This window comes from Hibiscus syriacus, unplaced genomic scaffold (genome assembly GCF_006381635.1).
Source record: "Hibiscus syriacus cultivar Baekdansim isolate YM2019G1 unplaced genomic scaffold, ASM638163v2 tig00110330_pilon, whole genome shotgun sequence".
Classification (NCBI taxonomy): domain Eukaryota; kingdom Viridiplantae; phylum Streptophyta; class Magnoliopsida; order Malvales; family Malvaceae; genus Hibiscus; species Hibiscus syriacus.
This window is the reverse complement of record NW_024062686.1, coordinates 1,543,036-1,562,124: the sequence shown is the minus strand read 5'-3', so window position 1 is coordinate 1,562,124 and position 19,089 is coordinate 1,543,036. Positions and strand designations below refer to the sequence as shown.

Below are 19,089 nucleotides of genomic sequence, written 5' to 3'. Positions count from 1 at the left end.
ATGAGGTCAAAACATAATAAATAATCAAATGATCATTTTGTAATTTTTAATAGTCGAAGAACTTAACAAAAAGAACTCCATATAATTAGGACCATGTGTATACTTCACCCCTACAAATACTTTCCCTCACTTTTCATTTAATGCCGTTTCATGCAAGTGAATCTACAACTATATAAACACACTGTTTTCTCTTTTATCTCTTTCTTTTTTAGTTGAACACTTTAGATCCAATCCCGACCTTAAAAATCATTGGATTTTTTTCATCTTTCAAGGCAGAGAATTTCAGCAATGGCTCCACCAGTGTACCTGAGTTTCCGTATGGTATTCTTGCTTCATCTTGCTTTCTTCATGTTGATCATTTCTCTGCTCTTTTGTTGTGCCTCCATTCATGGCCACGAGCTTCAGAGCAGTCGGTCTTGGTCTGGTGTTGGAAGAGGGTTGTTAGAGCTAGAGGAAGAAGACAAGCAGCTGTTGTTAAAGAAGAAAAGCTCCGGTTTGTTCCCCAAGAAGAACCAAACCAACCTCGTCAAACCATCCAACTTATCAATCAAAAACCAAACCAAACTCGTGAAATCATCGTTAAATTTGTCGGCCAAGAACCAGACCAAGATTTCAAAAACAACCAAATCGACAAAATCGATTTGATTTTGATTCCCAAAATCAAAAAACTCAACTCCACGACATCAAAAGCCACCAATTCGTCCAAGTTCACAAAAACCTCGGATCTACTCAAATTAAGCACTTCCAATAACAAAACCACCACGAAAACACTGACCGACAGTGCTGCTCAATCTTCAAAAACTGAAAAGAAGTCACTCCAAGGGAGAAAACCAACAACCCAGATTCAGAAACAACAAGCCAGTTGGATGGACGAGGAAGATGAAGCCGATTTAGTGGCCGAGTTTCGAGATCTCCCGACCAAGTTCCAGGAAAACCTTATCCCACACCTAGAGAGAATCTCGGAAACCTCGAGAGTTTACATCACCAAATACAACAACTAGTTCACGAAACAGTTCAAACCATATGTCGGCAACAAGCATGCCCCCACCATCGCCACTGTAATCTCTTGTGCTTTCCTCTTAATCCCTTTACTGTTAGTTTCCCTCATTTTTAACCGCATCAAAGCTTACTTTTCACTCCAGAAAATCCTCATTTTCATCCAAATTTACCTCTCCATTTACTTCTCAATCCTCTGCCTCACTTCCCTGATCACTGGGCTCGAGCCACTGAAGTTTTTCTACGCTACTTCGCCCTCGACCTACTTGTGTTTACAGGTCCTTCAAACACTCGGATACGTGCTCTACTTGCTGTTGCTTTTGATGTATCTCATCCTCGTTTTCTCGACCGATTCGGGTCTCGGATCCAAGATGTTGGGTTTGGGTCAAATTTTCGTCCGGTTTGCCGTCGGGCTGCACTACTACGTGGCGGTGTTTCATAGGGTGATGTTGCATCAACCGCCCAGGACGAAGTGGAAGGTCCACGGGATGTACGCCACCTGTTTCCTTGTCATTTGTCTGTTTGCTAGAGCTGATAGGAGGAAGAAGGCTTACTTGGAAGAAGGCGGTGAAGAGGGACAGAAAAATTAATTACTAATTATTTTTTTGGAGTACATTATTATTATTATTATTTAGTCTGTCCAAAAATGTCATAATCTCAGCCTCTTGCGATTTTAGCATTAATGAACAAAATTGACGTCAAATAGATGAGCTGAGAAATATCGGAAGGTAACCTATCTTCTCTATTCCTATCATTTTGGTCATTGAAGTTTAAACAATTTTAGTTTAATCACTCAACGTTTGAATCATGTTTTGATAACTCCGTCGTTGAATAATTATTAATGTTACAACATGGAAACCAACACCAAAACGATGTAGCTTTAGATCTCGGAGACAATAAAATTTAAAAATTATCCAATCAAATATAGAGATTAAATAAGAAAAATGATATTGAACAGTTAAACTATTATCAAAAGTGAAGGTTATCCAATAATAATACAAAAAAAAGAATAAAATATTAATCATTTTACTATTTATCAAATTATTATAAAAAATAAATTATTCATTCACTTAAACACAATTATCAAGTTGCAACCCAATCAATGCTCAATTCATATAAGATGCTGGTAAATTTAATTCGAGCTGTTTTCAATTTAAGTTAATTTCAATTTTGATTGTTTTCAATTCGGGTTGATTTCAATTTGAGCTTATATTGATCCAGCTAAATCCAAATCGATTTTAGTTGAATTCAATTTGTTTCAGGTCAAGACCATATCAAGTCCATGTCTATATCGGATCTCGATGCAGATAAATTTATTCAGAGTACAATGCAAGTTTGCTAGGTCTAACCATGAAGATCGAGGCAGAACAAGGCGCTAGTTCTACAGGTACACACGTTAGGTAGTAGTTGCTCGTGCCGTTATATGCAGCTGGTAATTTTCATGGTCGATATTGCATATTCTCAGTATTAGCGTTCATTTCCTTCATTGTTTTGAGTCAGTGTAGGACAAGCTTTGACATCTTATCATCTAATGCATCGACATGAAGTGGATTGGAAGCAGGCGAAAAATGCAAGCAATCGAAGAATTTTGCAATATTTTTCAAGCTTGTGATGTTGGCATAGTAATATTATTAAAGAAAACAAAATCCACAACCATCTCTATACCCATAATGTTCATTTACGCTCTTATGAGTTAGTTAGAATATTACATTACCTGCGTCTATGCTGCTGCTCGAATGAGTTATTTCCTGATTTCGCACGTTGCATTTTGCACCCAAATTGAATATAAATGGCAAAATAACAGGCTGCCGGCTTTTGCTGACAATGTCGACTTTGAAAGATGAAACATGTTAATGAAAGAACTAACTATGATTGCATTCAAACTAACGACAATGCTTGTTCGATAAACCAAGCGCTTTATCCCAGCCAACCGATGGTGCAGGAACCTATAAACTGCCTCAGTTTTAGAAACTATCCGAACAACACCCATTCCCTGCAAAACATTTCCTCATTTTATTTTCGCATACACCAACAATATTTACTCACAAAACTAAACATTTTTCTGCCCAAAAAGAAATATGATAAAGCATTTTGAGTTATAAATATCTCATGGGACTACAACACCCATCAAAGTCAAATTACTCTTTACCTGGCTTATGTTGCAACACTATTTCTACTATCAGTTATGTTTATACACAACAGGGTCGTCTGAATCAACGACTACAAAATATAACATATGCTAACACCAGAACATGACAAATATTGATGAAATCCTTCTTTCAAGTACTTGTATATGAAAAATGCAGTCAAGACAGAGCACAGACAGGGCAATATGAATAGTAATTCATTGAAAATAAATGTGTCAATGTTTGATAGATAAAGAGAGACACATTAGAAGGAACATATGCAAATCTAAATTCACTACTTCAGAAGGAAAAGATATTGAAAGAGCAATTACTGTGATTACAGAAGTGAAGGTACCAAATTGGCACCAGCTTCCCCTGCGTGGAGAGTAGTCACAGGCAATAAAAAGGGAATTTGTCTGGTAGCATATTGAATCCAAAGTATTTGGATGTTCTGCATTAAAAAGGCTTGTTTATGTCTCAAATTAAGTACAACTAGTTGCAGGTCTAAGTCATAAACAAGTAGAAGAAAAACTTATATCTATATAGGTTATTTATATCTTCTCTAATAATTACTATATCTTATAAACTACTCGCTTCAGATGCTACTAATTTTTTTTTTCATTCAAAAAGTAAAACAGATTGTTGAGATAAATGATACCTCAAGTTCTATTTTGATTTATATCTTCTCTAATAAATTACTATCTTATAGATTACTCACTTCAGATGCTACTAAATTCTTTTTCAATCAAAAAGTAAAACAGATTGTTGAGATAAATGATACCTCAAGTTCTATTTTAATCACCAATAATCTCGACAAGAACATATCCCTTCACTGAAATGATGAAACCTCTTAGCATCTCGCATTATGATCATTCTGCCAACAATCTTCGACATGATCTTAAATGCAACATGGCAATCACCACAAACACGGAGATTCTTGATTATACGAATCTGTCCACGGGCCGGAGTAGTGAGGAGACCATTAGCAAGAGCAAGTCTCTCACTATGAGCAAGAAGAGCTTCTTCCTTGCTTTCCTGATCTATATCATGCAAGACAAATTTTGTTTCAGGAACATAACCAGCTTCTTTCATGTGTTCTTTCAAGCTTCTTAGAAGTGCATAGATTCTATCATTCTCAGGATGTGATGTATCTCCTGCACGATACTCATTGACCCTGCTTCTGACTTCAAGAGGACTTTGACTTGCCAGCTTCTTCTTCTCATTTTGTTTAAGGTCCGAATCTTTCAAAGGTACAAGGCCTGCCTTTGATTGCTCATTCAAGCGGGAGGGATCTAGTTCCTCCACAAGCTCAGCACAACGATCCCCAAGTTCCAAGTGCCCATGAACTCTGCAGAGATTCATTAAAGTTTCCCAAACATCAACACTGGGCTCAAATGGGATCTTCTCAATGAATTCCAATGCTTCATCCAGATGCCCTGTACTCCCCAGCATGTCAACAACACTTACATAATGCTCCATGGATGGGACGATGCCATAATCACTGCTCATTGATGAAAAGTGGAGCATTCCCTCATTAGTATCACCCACAACACCACAAGCGTAAAACACAGCAACGAACATTTTGGCGTCTGGCTTCAAGCCTGCCTGCTTAAACTGAGAAAACAGATCAAGGGCATCCTCGCCTAGCCCATTCCTAGCAAGCCATGTTATCATAATATCCCAAGATGTCAGATTGCGCTTCGGCATCTTGTCAAACACATCAAATGCATCAACAGCCGAACCACATTTCATGTACATCTCTAAAATCCTATTATAGATGCTTATCTTGAGAGGTGAAAATGATACTAAGAGGTATTCGTGAACAGTTTTCGCTTCTTGTAAAGCTTCCACTTCTCCACATGCCTTTGTTATGCGTAAAATTTGGGTCAAATCCACAAGAACACCTTGCTGTCTCATCGATCCCAAAACTTCTAATGCTTCTTTAACATTCACTTTATTGCAAAATTCCTCCAGCATCTCAATCGTAGCATTATTTGAGCTAGTTTCAGAAACCTCAGTTAAACCTTCCTTAGATTCAGAAATAGCAGATACTTGACCATAAAAATTAACGTTGCTTGTTACTTGGCCATGAGAAATAGTATTACGTTTCACTTGACCATAAGAAGTAAAATTATAAATATCTTGTGGATTTTGCCGGTACTGAGTCCCCCCATAATCACCCGTAGGGCATACCTCAAAACCCTGGTTAGTGTTTAAGGCATACCCATTTTGTTTCTGCTCATAACCTAGTGAACTTGGAGTACCATACGGAGGATTCTCAAACTGAGAGGTGCTATAAGGGCTAACGTAATCCCACCTTTCAGCCGCAGTGCTTAGAAATTTACTGAAATGTGACCGAGGGAAACGTCGTGAAGAACATACCTTAGATAAAGCGGTGAGATAGTTGGAAGTCAGAACCGAAACCCTCTTGCAGGACATTGATGCTTGCTGCTGAGAGAACCGTGAGTGCTGGGTTGTAGCGGTTGCCGGCTGAGAACAGGTTTGAGAGTGCGGGTTCTTCCTGGACGGCGTCGACTCAGTTGAGAGCTTAGATGAATGCACGGTGGCTGGATGAGGAGGGAGAGTCGACTGTCGTCTGTCGAGAGGGGGAATGCGAGACACTTAGGGTTTTTTTAGTTTTTATTTTAAATTGGTTTTATTACTAGAATTTAATGTTAGGGTAAGCTGTATCTAAACTATTATTTTTGTCCTGTTATAGTCCCGACACTTTATTTTTTTTTAAATTATACATAATATTTAGTTTATGTTTCATTTTGATACCCATTATTAAAAAATTAACAGTGATATTAACGTGTTGCCATAAAGTAACGCTATGTTATCATTAAAAAATAAAAAATATCACGTTAGAAGTTCTGTTAATTTTTCACAGCAAGTATTAAAACTAAACATTAAGTTTGATTTAGAAAAAAAAAAGCTTGGATACTAAAAAAGAACAAAGTTAATACCTTAGGTACTAAATGTGTAGTTTACTCTAATTTTTATTAGAGTAAGTCGGTAAACTACCTAATTGTCACTAAACTATTATCACTTTTCTACTTTGCTCACCAAACTTTTCTTAGCAAAATCATCGCTAACGTTATTTTTTTCCTATTTCGATTGTTAGGAGTTTAGTTTTCGTTGAAACTTAACGGAGATGGTGATATAACTTGATTTATGTATCTAAACTCATTTAGATAACTCCACACTCAAAGTAGTTTTGAAACCATATTAAAAGCGACAACATTTCAAAATAAAAAAAATATTATTTTAATCATTTTTAACATATTAGCTCATTTAAAGTAAAAACATAATTCAATTTTGCAAAACAGGGTATTTGAGGACTAAATCATAAAAATGTAATTTTATCATGCTTGAGTGAAAACCAGAGAGTCCATTAAATTACATTCTTTAGGTTTTGGACTTTAACATTATGGGCCATGCAAAACTGGCCCAACAACTGGCCTAGTTCTAGGTCTGGCAGAAGCGAGCACTGGTCTGGTTCCAGCTGGGCTTCTAAGCGGAAACCGAAAGCAGCTTTAATTTCTGCAGCCAAGATAAGGGGAAATAAGACTTAAGGTCCTTGGATAAAATGACGGATTAGATCATAATTTTTAAAAAAGATGCACTTCTACTCCTCATTTTTATAACATAAACATTTAACTCCCAATCTAGGGTGTGACAAAAATACAATGCAAACAAATAGAAATTTTCAAAAGTTTAGTGTCAAAATGATACATCATTAAAGTTTAGTGCCTATAACAACATCATTTTAAGAATCAATAATCATCGCCAAAATGACTTTGTTTTGTCTACATCATCACAGTGACAAAAAGATCTATCAACGCCATCGTGCCATTAAAATTTAACAGTCCAATGATATAATCAAAGTTAAAACCAAAGTTAGTGTTATAATAGGAGAAATTAAAATTTCAGTAATATAAACGATGCACGACATAAGGTTCAATGGTATCTGGGTGGTTTACCCTTGTTTTTAATAAGTTGACACCATTTGATTTATTATAGAGTAAACTACACCTATGATAATTAATTAGAGGAGTTTTAATCCAATTATTGAATTTCTAATTTTATCAATTAAACTATTTAACTATTTAAATGATATTAATTAAGTTAAATGTCGAAAATCATGTTTTATGCATGTATGATAAAATGATAGTTCACCAACGGATTGGTTCAAGTGGTAAGCAGCTTGATACCATTTAAGTAACTCTCAAGTTCGATCCTTTGTGTATGCAAAAATTCCCCATTGGTCACCCACCAAAACTAGATTTACGATCTGAGTCGGTCCAAACTAGTAAAGGCAAAACCTTAGGAAAAAAAATGACAGTTCATCCCATGGTTGTAATTTGTACGGTATTAACTTTGAAATAATCAGATTTATAATTACGATGACAGCATATTATAATTATATATTTTTTTGTGAAGCTAAGAAATTATTTAGCTTTATAGATATTAACGCTAACACAAGAAATCGATATAATCTGTGTTGTAGAATAAAATTGTAATTAATTATCAAACAGTATTAATTAAAACAGCATAGAATCCAATCATAATAGAGAAGACAGTAAACGAAACAAGAAAAAAATATTTATCTTTTATTTTTAGACAATATAATAGACGAGAACTATCGTAGACTTTTACCCAAATTTTCTTATAAAAAAATGGTTGTCCCTTGTTCCCATATGTAATAGGGTAAGGGGGAGATAAGATAGTAGGTTGCCCCCAACACTAGGTTATGAGCAACTTCCGTAGGAGACCTCCAAATTATGAAATACCCTCCATGAGACTCGATCCCACGACCTCAAGGTTAAGAACCTTGTACTCTATCATCTGAGCCGGATGATCATTTCTTAAACCATATATGAAAAACGACAGTACTCATATTTTTAGACAGTATTGATTAAACCATAGGAACATGTTTTTTGTCATCATCAATGTGAACAACAAGATTCATGCGCATATATGAAAAACGACGGTTCATACTATGATATTAGAACCGTGTGATGTTGACTTTGAAATAATCACATTAATCATCACGATAATAGCATATTATAATTATATATTTTTCTTAAAGCCAATAAATTATTCAAGTTTATAGGAAAGTTCTAACGATATGAACATTAATACATGGAATCAATATCATCCGAGTTATGGAATAAAATTAGAAAAATGGGTAAAATAGCATTGAATCTAATCATATATAAATTTATCAATAAGTATCAAATGTAAAACGAATGTCACACGTCATAATAGAACAACCAACGTGGCTGGTAAGTAGTGACGAATCCAGAAAAATTTTATGGGTTGGACAATATAAACATAATAAATATTGTATCTAAAAGAATTCCTATATATATTTTGATCACTTACGGTAAAAAAAATAACAATGATGTTAACATGGCATTTTTATTATTATTTTTTAGCCATGACATGACATGACATTATCTTATGATGATACATCAATATCACCGATAATTTTTTAAAGATGAGAGACCAAAACATAACCAAAATATAATATTAACTGTGATTTAAAATAAATAATAATCGAGTGACCAAAGTATAAAATAAATAGCAAATGAGTTACTTAACAAGTAATTTACCCTCTGGGCATGGGGGCCATGGCCTAGGTAGGCAGGTCTGGATACGCCCCTGTTGGTAAACGGATTGATATCGTTTAAGTAAAGTCTGAAGATCGAGTTCTTGTGTGTGTATAAAATTCTCGCTGGGAGACTCACCTACCAAAATCAGGTGTACGACCCAAATCAGTCCAGATTAACAAGGTAAAACCTTGGAATTAGAAGGAACAAACAAACAAACTTGTTGGATGAAAATTTGAATTTGGAATTAAAAAAACCCATTTAAATATGTAGCGCCAAGAGCTAAATTATGGTTTGGATTATCTATAGGGCTTTATTCTCAGGGATTCTTTCTGTTTACTGATAATTTTATAAGCTACCTACAATTTTCATAACTATTTTACGCCACTTAATCTTTTTCAATTAATGATCATTTATTACTGATAGATTCAAATTAAATAATGTAGCTCTTGATACCATCGCCCAGTATTTTTTTAATTTCTTCAAATTCTTTAAGGATAAAAGATCAACAATTTGACATGAAACGCTTACGCCTCTTACATTCGTAGTGCTCGAACCCGAGACTTCAAGGAATAACAATAATTCTTTTACCACATAGGTCACTCGGTTCGTCCTCTAGCAGAATTCTTGGTATATTACATATGATACTTTATATGTTAGTTATAACTAACTTTATTTTCCCAGTAATGCAAAATACTCCATCACACGTTTTTATTTGCTGATGTTGCTTAAATTGATCTCACAGATGTGCATGGTCATTGTAGAGAATTAGGTAGGAAGAAATATCACAAGGCATATTCACTGCTTCGAAATGTTCATGTTCAGACAAATCGAACTATGAACTCTTGCCAGAGTCTTCCGTCGATGCAGGATGGTTAACACTATCGGCATTTGAATCGGAATCGTAAGAGCTCGACGAAAGAAAATCGTAAGAATGTATTTTTTTCCCTTTGTCCTGCTTTATATGATTCACAACAGGATATGGCTTCTGGAGAATCTTCTTATGTTGTCTTATGATGTGAATTTGTCAATACATGTCTGAGTCTTCCCTTCTCACTTGGCAGCTAATCTTTGCTAACGTGCCGGGATCCGCCTTCGGCAATGCCATCTCAACTGTTGCAGTTAACCGAGCATGGTCGGAATCTTCTAGCCTCTAGGAGGTATTGATCTATTTTATTGTTGATAATAACAACTGTACTGACACATATAAAAAGTTGGATAAATTTATTTGTTGCATAAATGGCAATAGTTGTCGATTATTCCAAACTGGTTTGAGAATGATAATTGATATCTAGACAAGCAAGGAGGAGATTGAGACTCTCATTTTTCGACAAAGTGTTTGCTTCTGGTATTGTGGCTGCTGCTAGTGTTTTAATATTACTTTCATGGTTTTATAGGAACAGACTACTGCTTGCTTCTGGTATTGTCGCTGCTGCTGGTGCTGTGGCGTATCTGCAATCACGGTTTAGTAGTAACAAGTCTTATTCACATGGTCCTTACAATGGTATCCGAGATGATAGCGAAAATTCAGATAAGGTTCTTAAAAAGAACAATAACGTCAAGAGAACTAGACAAAAGAAAGGTGGATTGAAGTCCCTTAAGGTGTTGGTAACAATTCTTCTGTCCAAGATGGGTAAAGTAGGCGCAAGAGATCTTTTGGCTTTGGTGGGCATTGTGGTAAGCCTTTCTACTTGTGTATTTCGAACCTAATCTGGCTCAACACTGTGTTCGATTCGCAAGTTCTTTCATCTTATACCTTTTGTAGGTGTTAAGGACGGCTTTGAGCAACAGATTAGCAAAAGTTCAGGGATTTCTATTTCGTGCTGCGTTTCTCCTACGTGTACCATCATTCTTCCGGCTAATATCTGAAAACATTCTTTTGTGCTTTCTTCTGTCAACCATTCATTCTACTTCAAAGTACATAACTAGTACCCTAAGCCTGAGGTTCAGAAAAATACTGACAACACTCATCCATGCACATTACTTTGAGGTAGTTTTCTGCCTTTGATACCGGAGTAATCTGTATATACCATCTTTATTCTAAGTTCTCTCCTATGCTATGCTCATTTTTTTGATCTGGTTATTTCAGAACATGGCATATTACAAAATATCACACGTTGATGGACGTGTGCGGAATCCTGAGCAACAGATTGCAAGTGACATACCGAGATTCTGTTCGGAGTTGAGCGAGCTTGTACAGGATGATTTGACAGCAGTTACTGACAGTCTGGTTTATACTTGGTGTCTTTGTTCTTATGCTGGCCCAAAATACATTTTCTGGATATTGGTAATTCTTTGTCTGTACACTTACATGATTGTCTGAAAAATGCTCTGCCAATAATGTATCTACCATAATGCCTAGCTGTCTGATTCACAGAATGGTTTGCTTTACAGGGTTTTATTTCCGGAGCAGGAGCTGCCATAAAAAACTTCTCTCCTGCTTTTGGGAAACTAATGTCCAAAGAACAGCAGTTGGAAGGCGAATACAGACAACTTCATTCAAGGTTAAGGGTCCATTCAGAAAGTATAGCATTTTATGGTGGAGAATTTAGAGAACAATCTTATATTCAGCAGAAGTTTAAGACTCTTGTTAGACACTTGAGGGCCGTACATCATGACCACTGGTGGTTTGGCATGATTCAAGATTTCTTTCTGAAGTATCTTGCTGCTACGTTTGTCGTCGTCTTGATTATTGAGCCTTTCTTTTCCGGCAATCTTAGACCTAACACTTCAACACTCGGACGGGCAGAGATGTTTGGCAATTTAAGATATCACGTCAGCGTTGTGATTTCACTATTTCTGGCACTAGGAACCCTTTCTATAAGTTCAAGAAGAATAAATCGTCTCAGGTATTTCTTCGGCAATTTCTGGCTTTGAGTGTTGTTAGTGATATAAATAACTGCGCTTCATTATGTTGGGGGGGGGGGGGGAACCCAACTGGGAATTATTTAACTGAGCAAATTTATTCTTATTGTTATTTCTTTCAATATTTTGCAGTGGTTATGCTGACCGCATTCATGAGTTATTGCTTATATCAAGAGAACTAGGTGATGATGATAAAAAAACATTCCTGCAAAGAGCTGCATGTAGGAATTACTTAACTGAAGCTAACTATGTTGAGTTTTCTGGTGTCAAGGTATTTGAGATGATATTGAATTATTTTTTATTCATAATATGCCTTTTCCATATTTGTTATTTCTAATAGATATAATGCTATCCAGGTTGTCACTCCAAGTGGGAATGTTTTAGTGAAGGATCTCTCTCTGAGGGTTGAATCAGGCTCCAATCTTTTAATTACAGGTTTTATACTTGCACTCTGGTTTATATGTGTATATTAATTTATAAATATGGCATCTTTCTTCATATTGATGTTTCCCAATTTAAGTGGATCCTGTTTGAAAGGTTTCAGGGGCTTGTTTTGATTTCTAGGCCAATAAAAATATTTTGCCTTTTCCTTTCTGAAGGTCCAAATGGCAGTGGAAAGAGTTCCCTTTTCAGGGTTTTAGGTGGCCTTTGGCCACTGATATCTGGCCATATTGTGAAACCTGGAGTTGGTTCTGATCTTAATAAAGAAATATTCTATGTGCCCCAAAGACCATACACTGCTGTTGGAACCCTTCGCGATCAGTTAATCTACCCTCTTACAGCAGATCAGGAGGTTGAACCTCTTACACATAGTGGAATGGTGGAGCTGTTGAAAAATGTATTTGTTTCATCTCATAACATTTTTTTTTCTCTTTCTTGAAGTTGTACCAGTGCTTTCTTTTCCCTTTTCGAGTTTTATTGGCTACTTTCAGAATAATTCTTCACTTTGTTGCCTATTCAGGTTGACCTTGAGTACCTATTGGATCGTTACCCACCTGAGAAAGAGGTTAACTGGGGAGATGAACTCTCTCTCGGGGAGCAACAAAAATTAGGAATGGCTAGACTGTTCTACCATAAACCGAAGTTTGCAATTCTTGACGAGTGCACGAGTGCCGTGACAACTGATATGGAGGAAAGATTTTGTGCTAAAATTAGAGCTATGGGTACATCATGCATAACTATATCGCATCGTCCAGCACTGGTTGCATTTCATGATGTGGTTTTGTCCTTGGATGGGGAAGGGGGTTGGAAAGTTCATTACAGAAGGTACAAAGCATAGTTTTGTTGTTAACTTGTGATTACATATCTTACCAATTTTTTTTTTTTGGCGTGTTAACTGAACTTCTATAGCACATGCAGGGAGGACTCCTCATTACAAAGTGAAGGTGAGATTGATTTGACTGAACTTTCTGTGACAGACCGCCAAAATGATGCAATTACTGTTCAACGGGCATTCACTGCTGCTAAAAAGGTCTTCAAATTTCTGAAACTTAGTTTCATGTGCATTGCTTTGTTTGATTGGAGCTGTTTTCTGTAACTGCAAATTTTTGAGTGATTTTGTCCCGGACTTCGCATTCTCAAATCCACAGACTCAGGCATATGTATCAGACCTGATAGCAGCATCACCCTCTTCAAGTCATGATGTTAAGTTGCCTTGTGTTCCTCAACTCCATGGGGCTCCAAGAGTACTGTCATTGAGGGTAGCTGCCATGTTTAAAGTACTGGTATGATTTGGAACTGCCTTTTTCTTTATTTGTTAATCTTCTACACTTGAGGATGATTTGCCTATCATGGATTAGTTTTGTGATATTTTACTTATCTTCAATATTTGAATTCTAGTAAACCTGGTTCAAGGCATCATGCATCTCGGCAACGAGCAAGCTTTGTTCTCATGCACTAATACAAGTTTTTGAATTCTATCTACAACCTTAAATTCACGTGTTTCAGGTACCTACCTTATTTGACAAGCAAGGAGCTCAACTACTTGCAGTTGCTTTTCTTGTTGCCATGAGAACATGGTTATCAGATCGGATTGCATTGTTAAATGGTACAAGAAATATATTCTTTTACTTATTATCCATGTAAAAATCGGAGAGATTGGTTTTACTTTTACTTAAATGGATCAATTCTCAGGACGGACTGTGAAATACGTCTTGCAGCAGGATAAGGCGGGATTTATACGATTAATGGGTACAAGTGTCCTTCAAAGTGCTGCATCTGCTTTCATTGCTCCTTCATTGAGGTAATTCTTTCTATTTCATTATGACCTATACATGAAATACTTAAACAAAAAGTTGGAAATAAAAACAGAGAGGATCAATCAGTTAAACTGTTTATTGACTCAGTGCTAATATTAACTGTGTTATTTTACTTTTGAGATATTTCACTTATCTGCAATATAGTTTGTAAATAACCTATTTCTGGGTTTACAGGCACTTGACAGCTACACTGGCCCTTGGATGGAGGATTAGAATGACTCAACATTTGCTAAAGAACTACTTAAGAAATAATGCATTTTACCAGGTTTGATCAGCTAAGAAACAGTGATGCCTGAGTTCTTGGCAGGCATTTCAGAGTTAAAAGCCTTCACCACTATTACCTAGAATTCAGCAATGCTAAATTCACAGAAATGAATCCTATTGTAGGTCTTTCACTTGTCGAGCAAAAAAATTGATGCAGATCAAAGAATAACCGATGATCTTGATAAGTTAACGACTGATTTATCGGGACTTGTTACTGGAATGGTAAAGCCATCTGTTGACATTTTGTGGTGAGTACATTATCTTGATTGATAATGGTAACATTATGTTTTGTCTTTCTAAGAAATATTCTTAACAACCTGCAATTTTTAAGGTTCACCTGGAGAATGAAGCTGTTAACAGGAAGAAGGGGTGTTAGCATTTTGTATGCATACATGTTGCTTGGTCTGGGTTTGCTAAGGACTGTTAGCCCTGATTTTGGTAAATTGACAAGTCAAGAACAACAACTTGAGGGAACTTTCAGGTAAGTCAGTCTCGGTTTAGAGCCCGGGGTAGTAATACTAACTACCTAGTAGTACTAACAATGCTGGATGTACTTGCACATGGAAAAACTTGCATGATTATCTGAATATGTATAATGCAAAAGTGCTGATATAAACTGGTGTTTCCAAATCAAGACTGGTCAGGTCTGGTAGTACAAAAAATGTCCTTCCATGGGTACATGTACGTACTTTTATGAATATCTAAATGTGGTTGCATTCACCATTCTAATAACTTGAACCATATGTTAATTAGGTTCATGCACGAAAGACTGCAGACTCATGCCGAGTCTATTGCTTTCTTTGGAGGAGGTGCCCGAGAAAAAGCTGTAAGTAACTCAATTTGCTGTTGTGTCTGATATGCTTGTATACCAATAAAAAGTTCCTTGTCGAAAAATAGAAAGAAAGCGGGAGTATACTTATCCTTTCTAAGGGTTACCAACTGTATTCCCTATAACTTCCATGCCCTCTTCCCTAAATCTATGTTTCTTGTATTAACAGATGGTTGAGTCAAGATTTATGGAGGTTCTTGATCACTCTTCCTTACTTTTGAAGAAGAAATGGCTGTTCGGTATTCTTGACGATTTCGTCACGAAACAGCTTCCACATATTGTTACTTGGGGTTTGAGTTTATTATATGCCTTGGATCACAAGGGGGACCTATCCTTAGTTTCTACTCAAAGTGAGAAATCTTGATTTTGTAGTACTTTTTGGTTTCTCCCCCTCCTTTTTCTATCTCTGAAAGTCCTTCAACCTTTTCTAGTTGAGCTCGGACATTCACTGCGATTCCTGGCATCTGTCGTGTCTCAAAGCTTTTTAGCCTTCGGTGACATCATGGAGTTGAACAGGAAGTTCCTGGAGCTATCTGGAAACATCAACCGAGTTTTCGAGCTCAAAGAGCTCCTTGATGCTGTTCAGTCTGGTATATCCATTCTTTTTCCTCCCCTTGTATTTTTTTTTGTAATGCACAAGTTACAAGAGTACAAGTGCAGAGAAGTTATTACTATCCTTTGTTGGCAATGGAATTTTAGCACTGATAAGTCGATTCGGTATCTAACCAGTGGATTCAAGGACCGATAAGTTTTCGCCGTCTAACGGGAATGGTCTCTACGGTGAAGATGTTATATCTTTTAGCAACGTTGATATAATTACACCATCAGAAAAGCTGTTGGCTAGGCAGTTGACGTGTGATGTAGTACCCGGAAAAAACCTGCTCGTTACCGGTGAGTATATGTGTCTTCATCGTTCTCTTCGATAGAAGATTCGCAACTGACATGCCTTTTATCTCTTAAGGTCCGAACGGCAGCGGAAAAAGTTCTGTTTTCAGAGTACTTCGAGGTCTATGGCCAATTATGAGTGGGAGACTTCATAAACCATTCCATTATTTGGATGAAGAGGATATACCAGGTTGTGGCGTTTTCTATGTTCCTCAGCGACCATATACATGCTTGGGAACTTTAAGGGATCAAATCATATATCCACTCTCCCGTGAGGAAGCAGAGCTGAGGGAACTAAAGTTGTACGATGAAGGTAACCTGCACAAGTCGGATTGCTTCCCTTAAAGGGTTCCATATGAGAATTCATCTCCATGTTCAACTCTTTGACCCTCTGATCTAACGTACTCGTGTTAAACACATACTCGTATCCGGAACTCATATCGTAGTTACATAGGTGTATCTGATTTATTCATTGAGAATGATTTAACAATTTAGAAGGCATGGTAGAATGACACAGCACATCGAATTTCAGGTAAAAGACCAGCAGACACCACGATCATTCTTGATGCACGTTTGAAAACGATTCTCGAAAATGTTCGATTGAATTATCTTTTGGAGAGGGATGAAGCTGGTTGGGACGCTAACCTCAATTGGGAAGACATCCTGTCGCTTGGAGAACAGCAAAGGTTAGGCATGGTAAGTTAAGCTGAAGCAACAACATTTTTCACTGTTTATACCGGAAGGGAATCCTGTTGTTTGATATCCAATTTTCTGCTTTACCAGGCACGGTTGTTCTTCCACAAGCCTAAATTCGGTATCCTCGATGAGTGCACAAAGTATGTAAAATCACCATGTTTTTTTCCATAAAAATACTAATTAAATATTTAATTTACTCGAGTCTCTTCCATGACAGTGCCACGAGCATCGATGTTGAGGAACAACTTTATAGATTGGCAAAAGATTTGGGTATAACCGTTATTACCTCATCACAGGCAAGTAGTTTAACTAAATAGTAACGGCAAACATGTCTGGATTACTGTTAGATATTAAAGTATGATTATTTGATGCAAACTTCCTAATACGGAGTACAAACTTGGCAACCAAGTAAGCGACAACTGTTTCGATTGTCATTTCTTGCATGCAGTAACTATCTTCTTTTTTGTTCTCTTAGCGTCCCGCTCTAATACCATTCCACGCTTTGGAGTTACGATTTGTTGATGGTGAGGGCAACTGGGAACTTCGTTTGATCGAGCAATGATTTTGATACGACGTGCCGTTTGTGTGCTACACAATATATTATGGATAATTGAATTTGAAGTAGATCATTATTTTTTTGGTAAAGAAATCAGGATCCTATTAATTAAATTCCTTCAATATTTAAATTTGACAAAGTATAGCCCAACGAGACATTGTTTCTGGAACTGTAAGCTTTAAAAGTTCCATTAATCAAATTCATACCCTGTTTTTTTTTTTCGTTTAAATTTACAGTTTCATGGAATGGAACATAGAAATAATTAACCGGTCTCTTTTATTATTCATTGTTATTACCAATATCAGAAATATACATATAATATATAAATTAAATTAAATACTTTAACAAACCTCAAACATGAATTATGAAATTAATTCTATAAGAGAAAATACATTTGGTCGGTTGGTAAAGTTGTTTATCTTTATTCTTTCATATTTTCTTAGGTCATGAGTTCTAAACTCATTAAGAACATCCATTCGTTCCCTTAGAATCTTCTTCCTTTCTCTTCTAAATAAGAGTAAGAATAAATTTAAAATTTATCAAAAAAAAAATTATTAACCCTACAGAACTAAGTAAATATTCAAGGGTAACTCAATCAAAGCCTTCACCATATTCATCTTCATTCTATTAACTATTAAAATGGAATGTTTTGGCTTCTACAAGCACTTCAAACAACCACTGAAAAGTAATATATATATATATATATAGGGTAAACTATGTCGATAGTCCCCTATACTTTTAGTCTGACAGACTTTAGTCATTGAAAAAAATTAAGGGGAAATGGTCATTACAGTTATCGATCCGTTTGGTTTAAATCCTTAACATTATCAGTCCGCTTGATTTTAGTACCTCAATCATGTTAGTGACTTCAACAAAAGGGACTTAAAATAAAAGGGGTTAAACAAAATTAATAGAAGATGGACTTAAACCGAACAGACCGATAACATAATGTATCATTTCCCCTTAATTTTTTTCGATGATCAAAGTCATTCAGAATAAAAACAAAAGAGACTATCGGCATAGTTTACCCTATATATATATATATATGGTTGGAATATATTGATAATATTACAATTACTTTTGTGGATAAGAACAAGTAGATTACGTTGATAGTTTACCTTTTTAATTTAGATGGAAAGTTTATAATCAATATCAAACAATAGTTAGTTCTTGTTTGAATCTTTTATTTTCTTAAGAAGATCAAAGAAAAATTAGAGGAGGTTTCAACCTTATTCTTGATCTTAATCTATAAGTTTTATAGTGATCCTTAAGGTCTGTTTGTTTCGTCGTAATTATTTTTTCTAGAAAATGAATTTTGAAAAATGAATTACAATTTATGAAAAATAAATTCTAAAAAATAATTTTTAGTTTTTGGATGATGTTGCTTAATTCATTTTCCGTTGTTTGATAATTTTACTGAAAATATTTTCAGAAATTTTTTAGTGAAATAAACACACATTATAATTTTTTATCATTTATTTTTTATTGAGTTGATTTTATTTTTATAAAATTATTTTTTCAAAATTTTGTACGTATATAGTAATATTTTATTTTTGTAATTACATCAAATTAAAATAAAATGTCACTCATTCTTTTATATAAATGTATAGAATATGAATAGCTTATCTCAGTTGTAATAATATTTTTAATATTATCTTTATATTTTAAATTTTAATTATTTTTTATAATTTTTGTTGATATAATTTTAAAATTTCATTAGAAATATAGTTCTTACTTGCATTGAAAAAGAAAAAAAATGTTGATATTAATACTATCTAACAATAAACAATATGAGTTGTCGACGGCATAAGTGGTTGTGATTCAGGAATTTGAATTTGTAAGGTCAAGTTTAAATCCTACCACTATCACATAGGAAATTCTAATTGAATTTTACGTATGTCCTAGTTCTGGACTAGGGGAGCCACCCCTGAAAAACAAAAAAGAACTCGTGAATAGGGATGGCAACGGGCCGAGTTCGAGCCGAGTATTGGTCCCCCGT

The 19,089-nt window shown here is 35.6% G+C and overlaps 2 protein-coding genes and 1 pseudogene across 3 annotated transcripts; 2 read left to right on the top strand and 1 right to left on the bottom strand.

Annotated features, from left to right (window-relative positions):
* Positions 1-212: 212 nt before the first annotated feature.
* LOC120119088 lies at positions 213-1,685 on the top strand (annotated as a pseudogene).
* A 939-nt stretch (positions 1,686-2,624) lies between these two features.
* Positions 2,625-5,744, bottom strand: LOC120119009 (pentatricopeptide repeat-containing protein At4g32450, mitochondrial-like; the record flags this gene model as incomplete). The annotated part of the gene is made up of 2 exons (XM_039138924.1): positions 2,625-2,989; positions 3,904-5,744. A coding segment is annotated over one exon (1,824 nt), but the record flags the coding sequence as incomplete, so codon positions are not given.
* Positions 5,745-9,810: 4,066 nt separating this feature from the next.
* LOC120119008 (ABC transporter D family member 1-like) lies at positions 9,811-17,134 on the top strand. Of its 2 annotated transcripts, none has more exons than XM_039138923.1 (25): positions 9,811-9,897; positions 10,135-10,414; positions 10,503-10,727; positions 10,827-11,024; positions 11,132-11,586; positions 11,735-11,873; positions 11,959-12,037; positions 12,202-12,440; positions 12,564-12,868; positions 12,962-13,072; positions 13,167-13,326; positions 13,550-13,649; positions 13,736-13,844; positions 14,035-14,125; positions 14,248-14,372; positions 14,456-14,605; positions 14,878-14,950; positions 15,123-15,303; positions 15,385-15,543; positions 15,686-15,844; positions 15,915-16,151; positions 16,371-16,534; positions 16,622-16,674; positions 16,752-16,830; positions 17,010-17,134. In XM_039138923.1, exons 1-25 carry the CDS (start codon positions 9,839-9,841, stop codon positions 17,094-17,096), a joined length of 4,017 nt encoding a protein of 1,338 aa, XP_038994854.1. In that variant the 5' UTR covers positions 9,811-9,838; the 3' UTR covers positions 17,097-17,134. The 2 variants fall into 2 exon arrangements, with proteins under 2 accessions (XP_038994854.1, XP_038994853.1); XM_039138922.1 differs by having other exon boundaries at positions 15,683-15,844.
* The last annotated feature ends 1,955 nt before the right edge of the window (positions 17,135-19,089 follow it).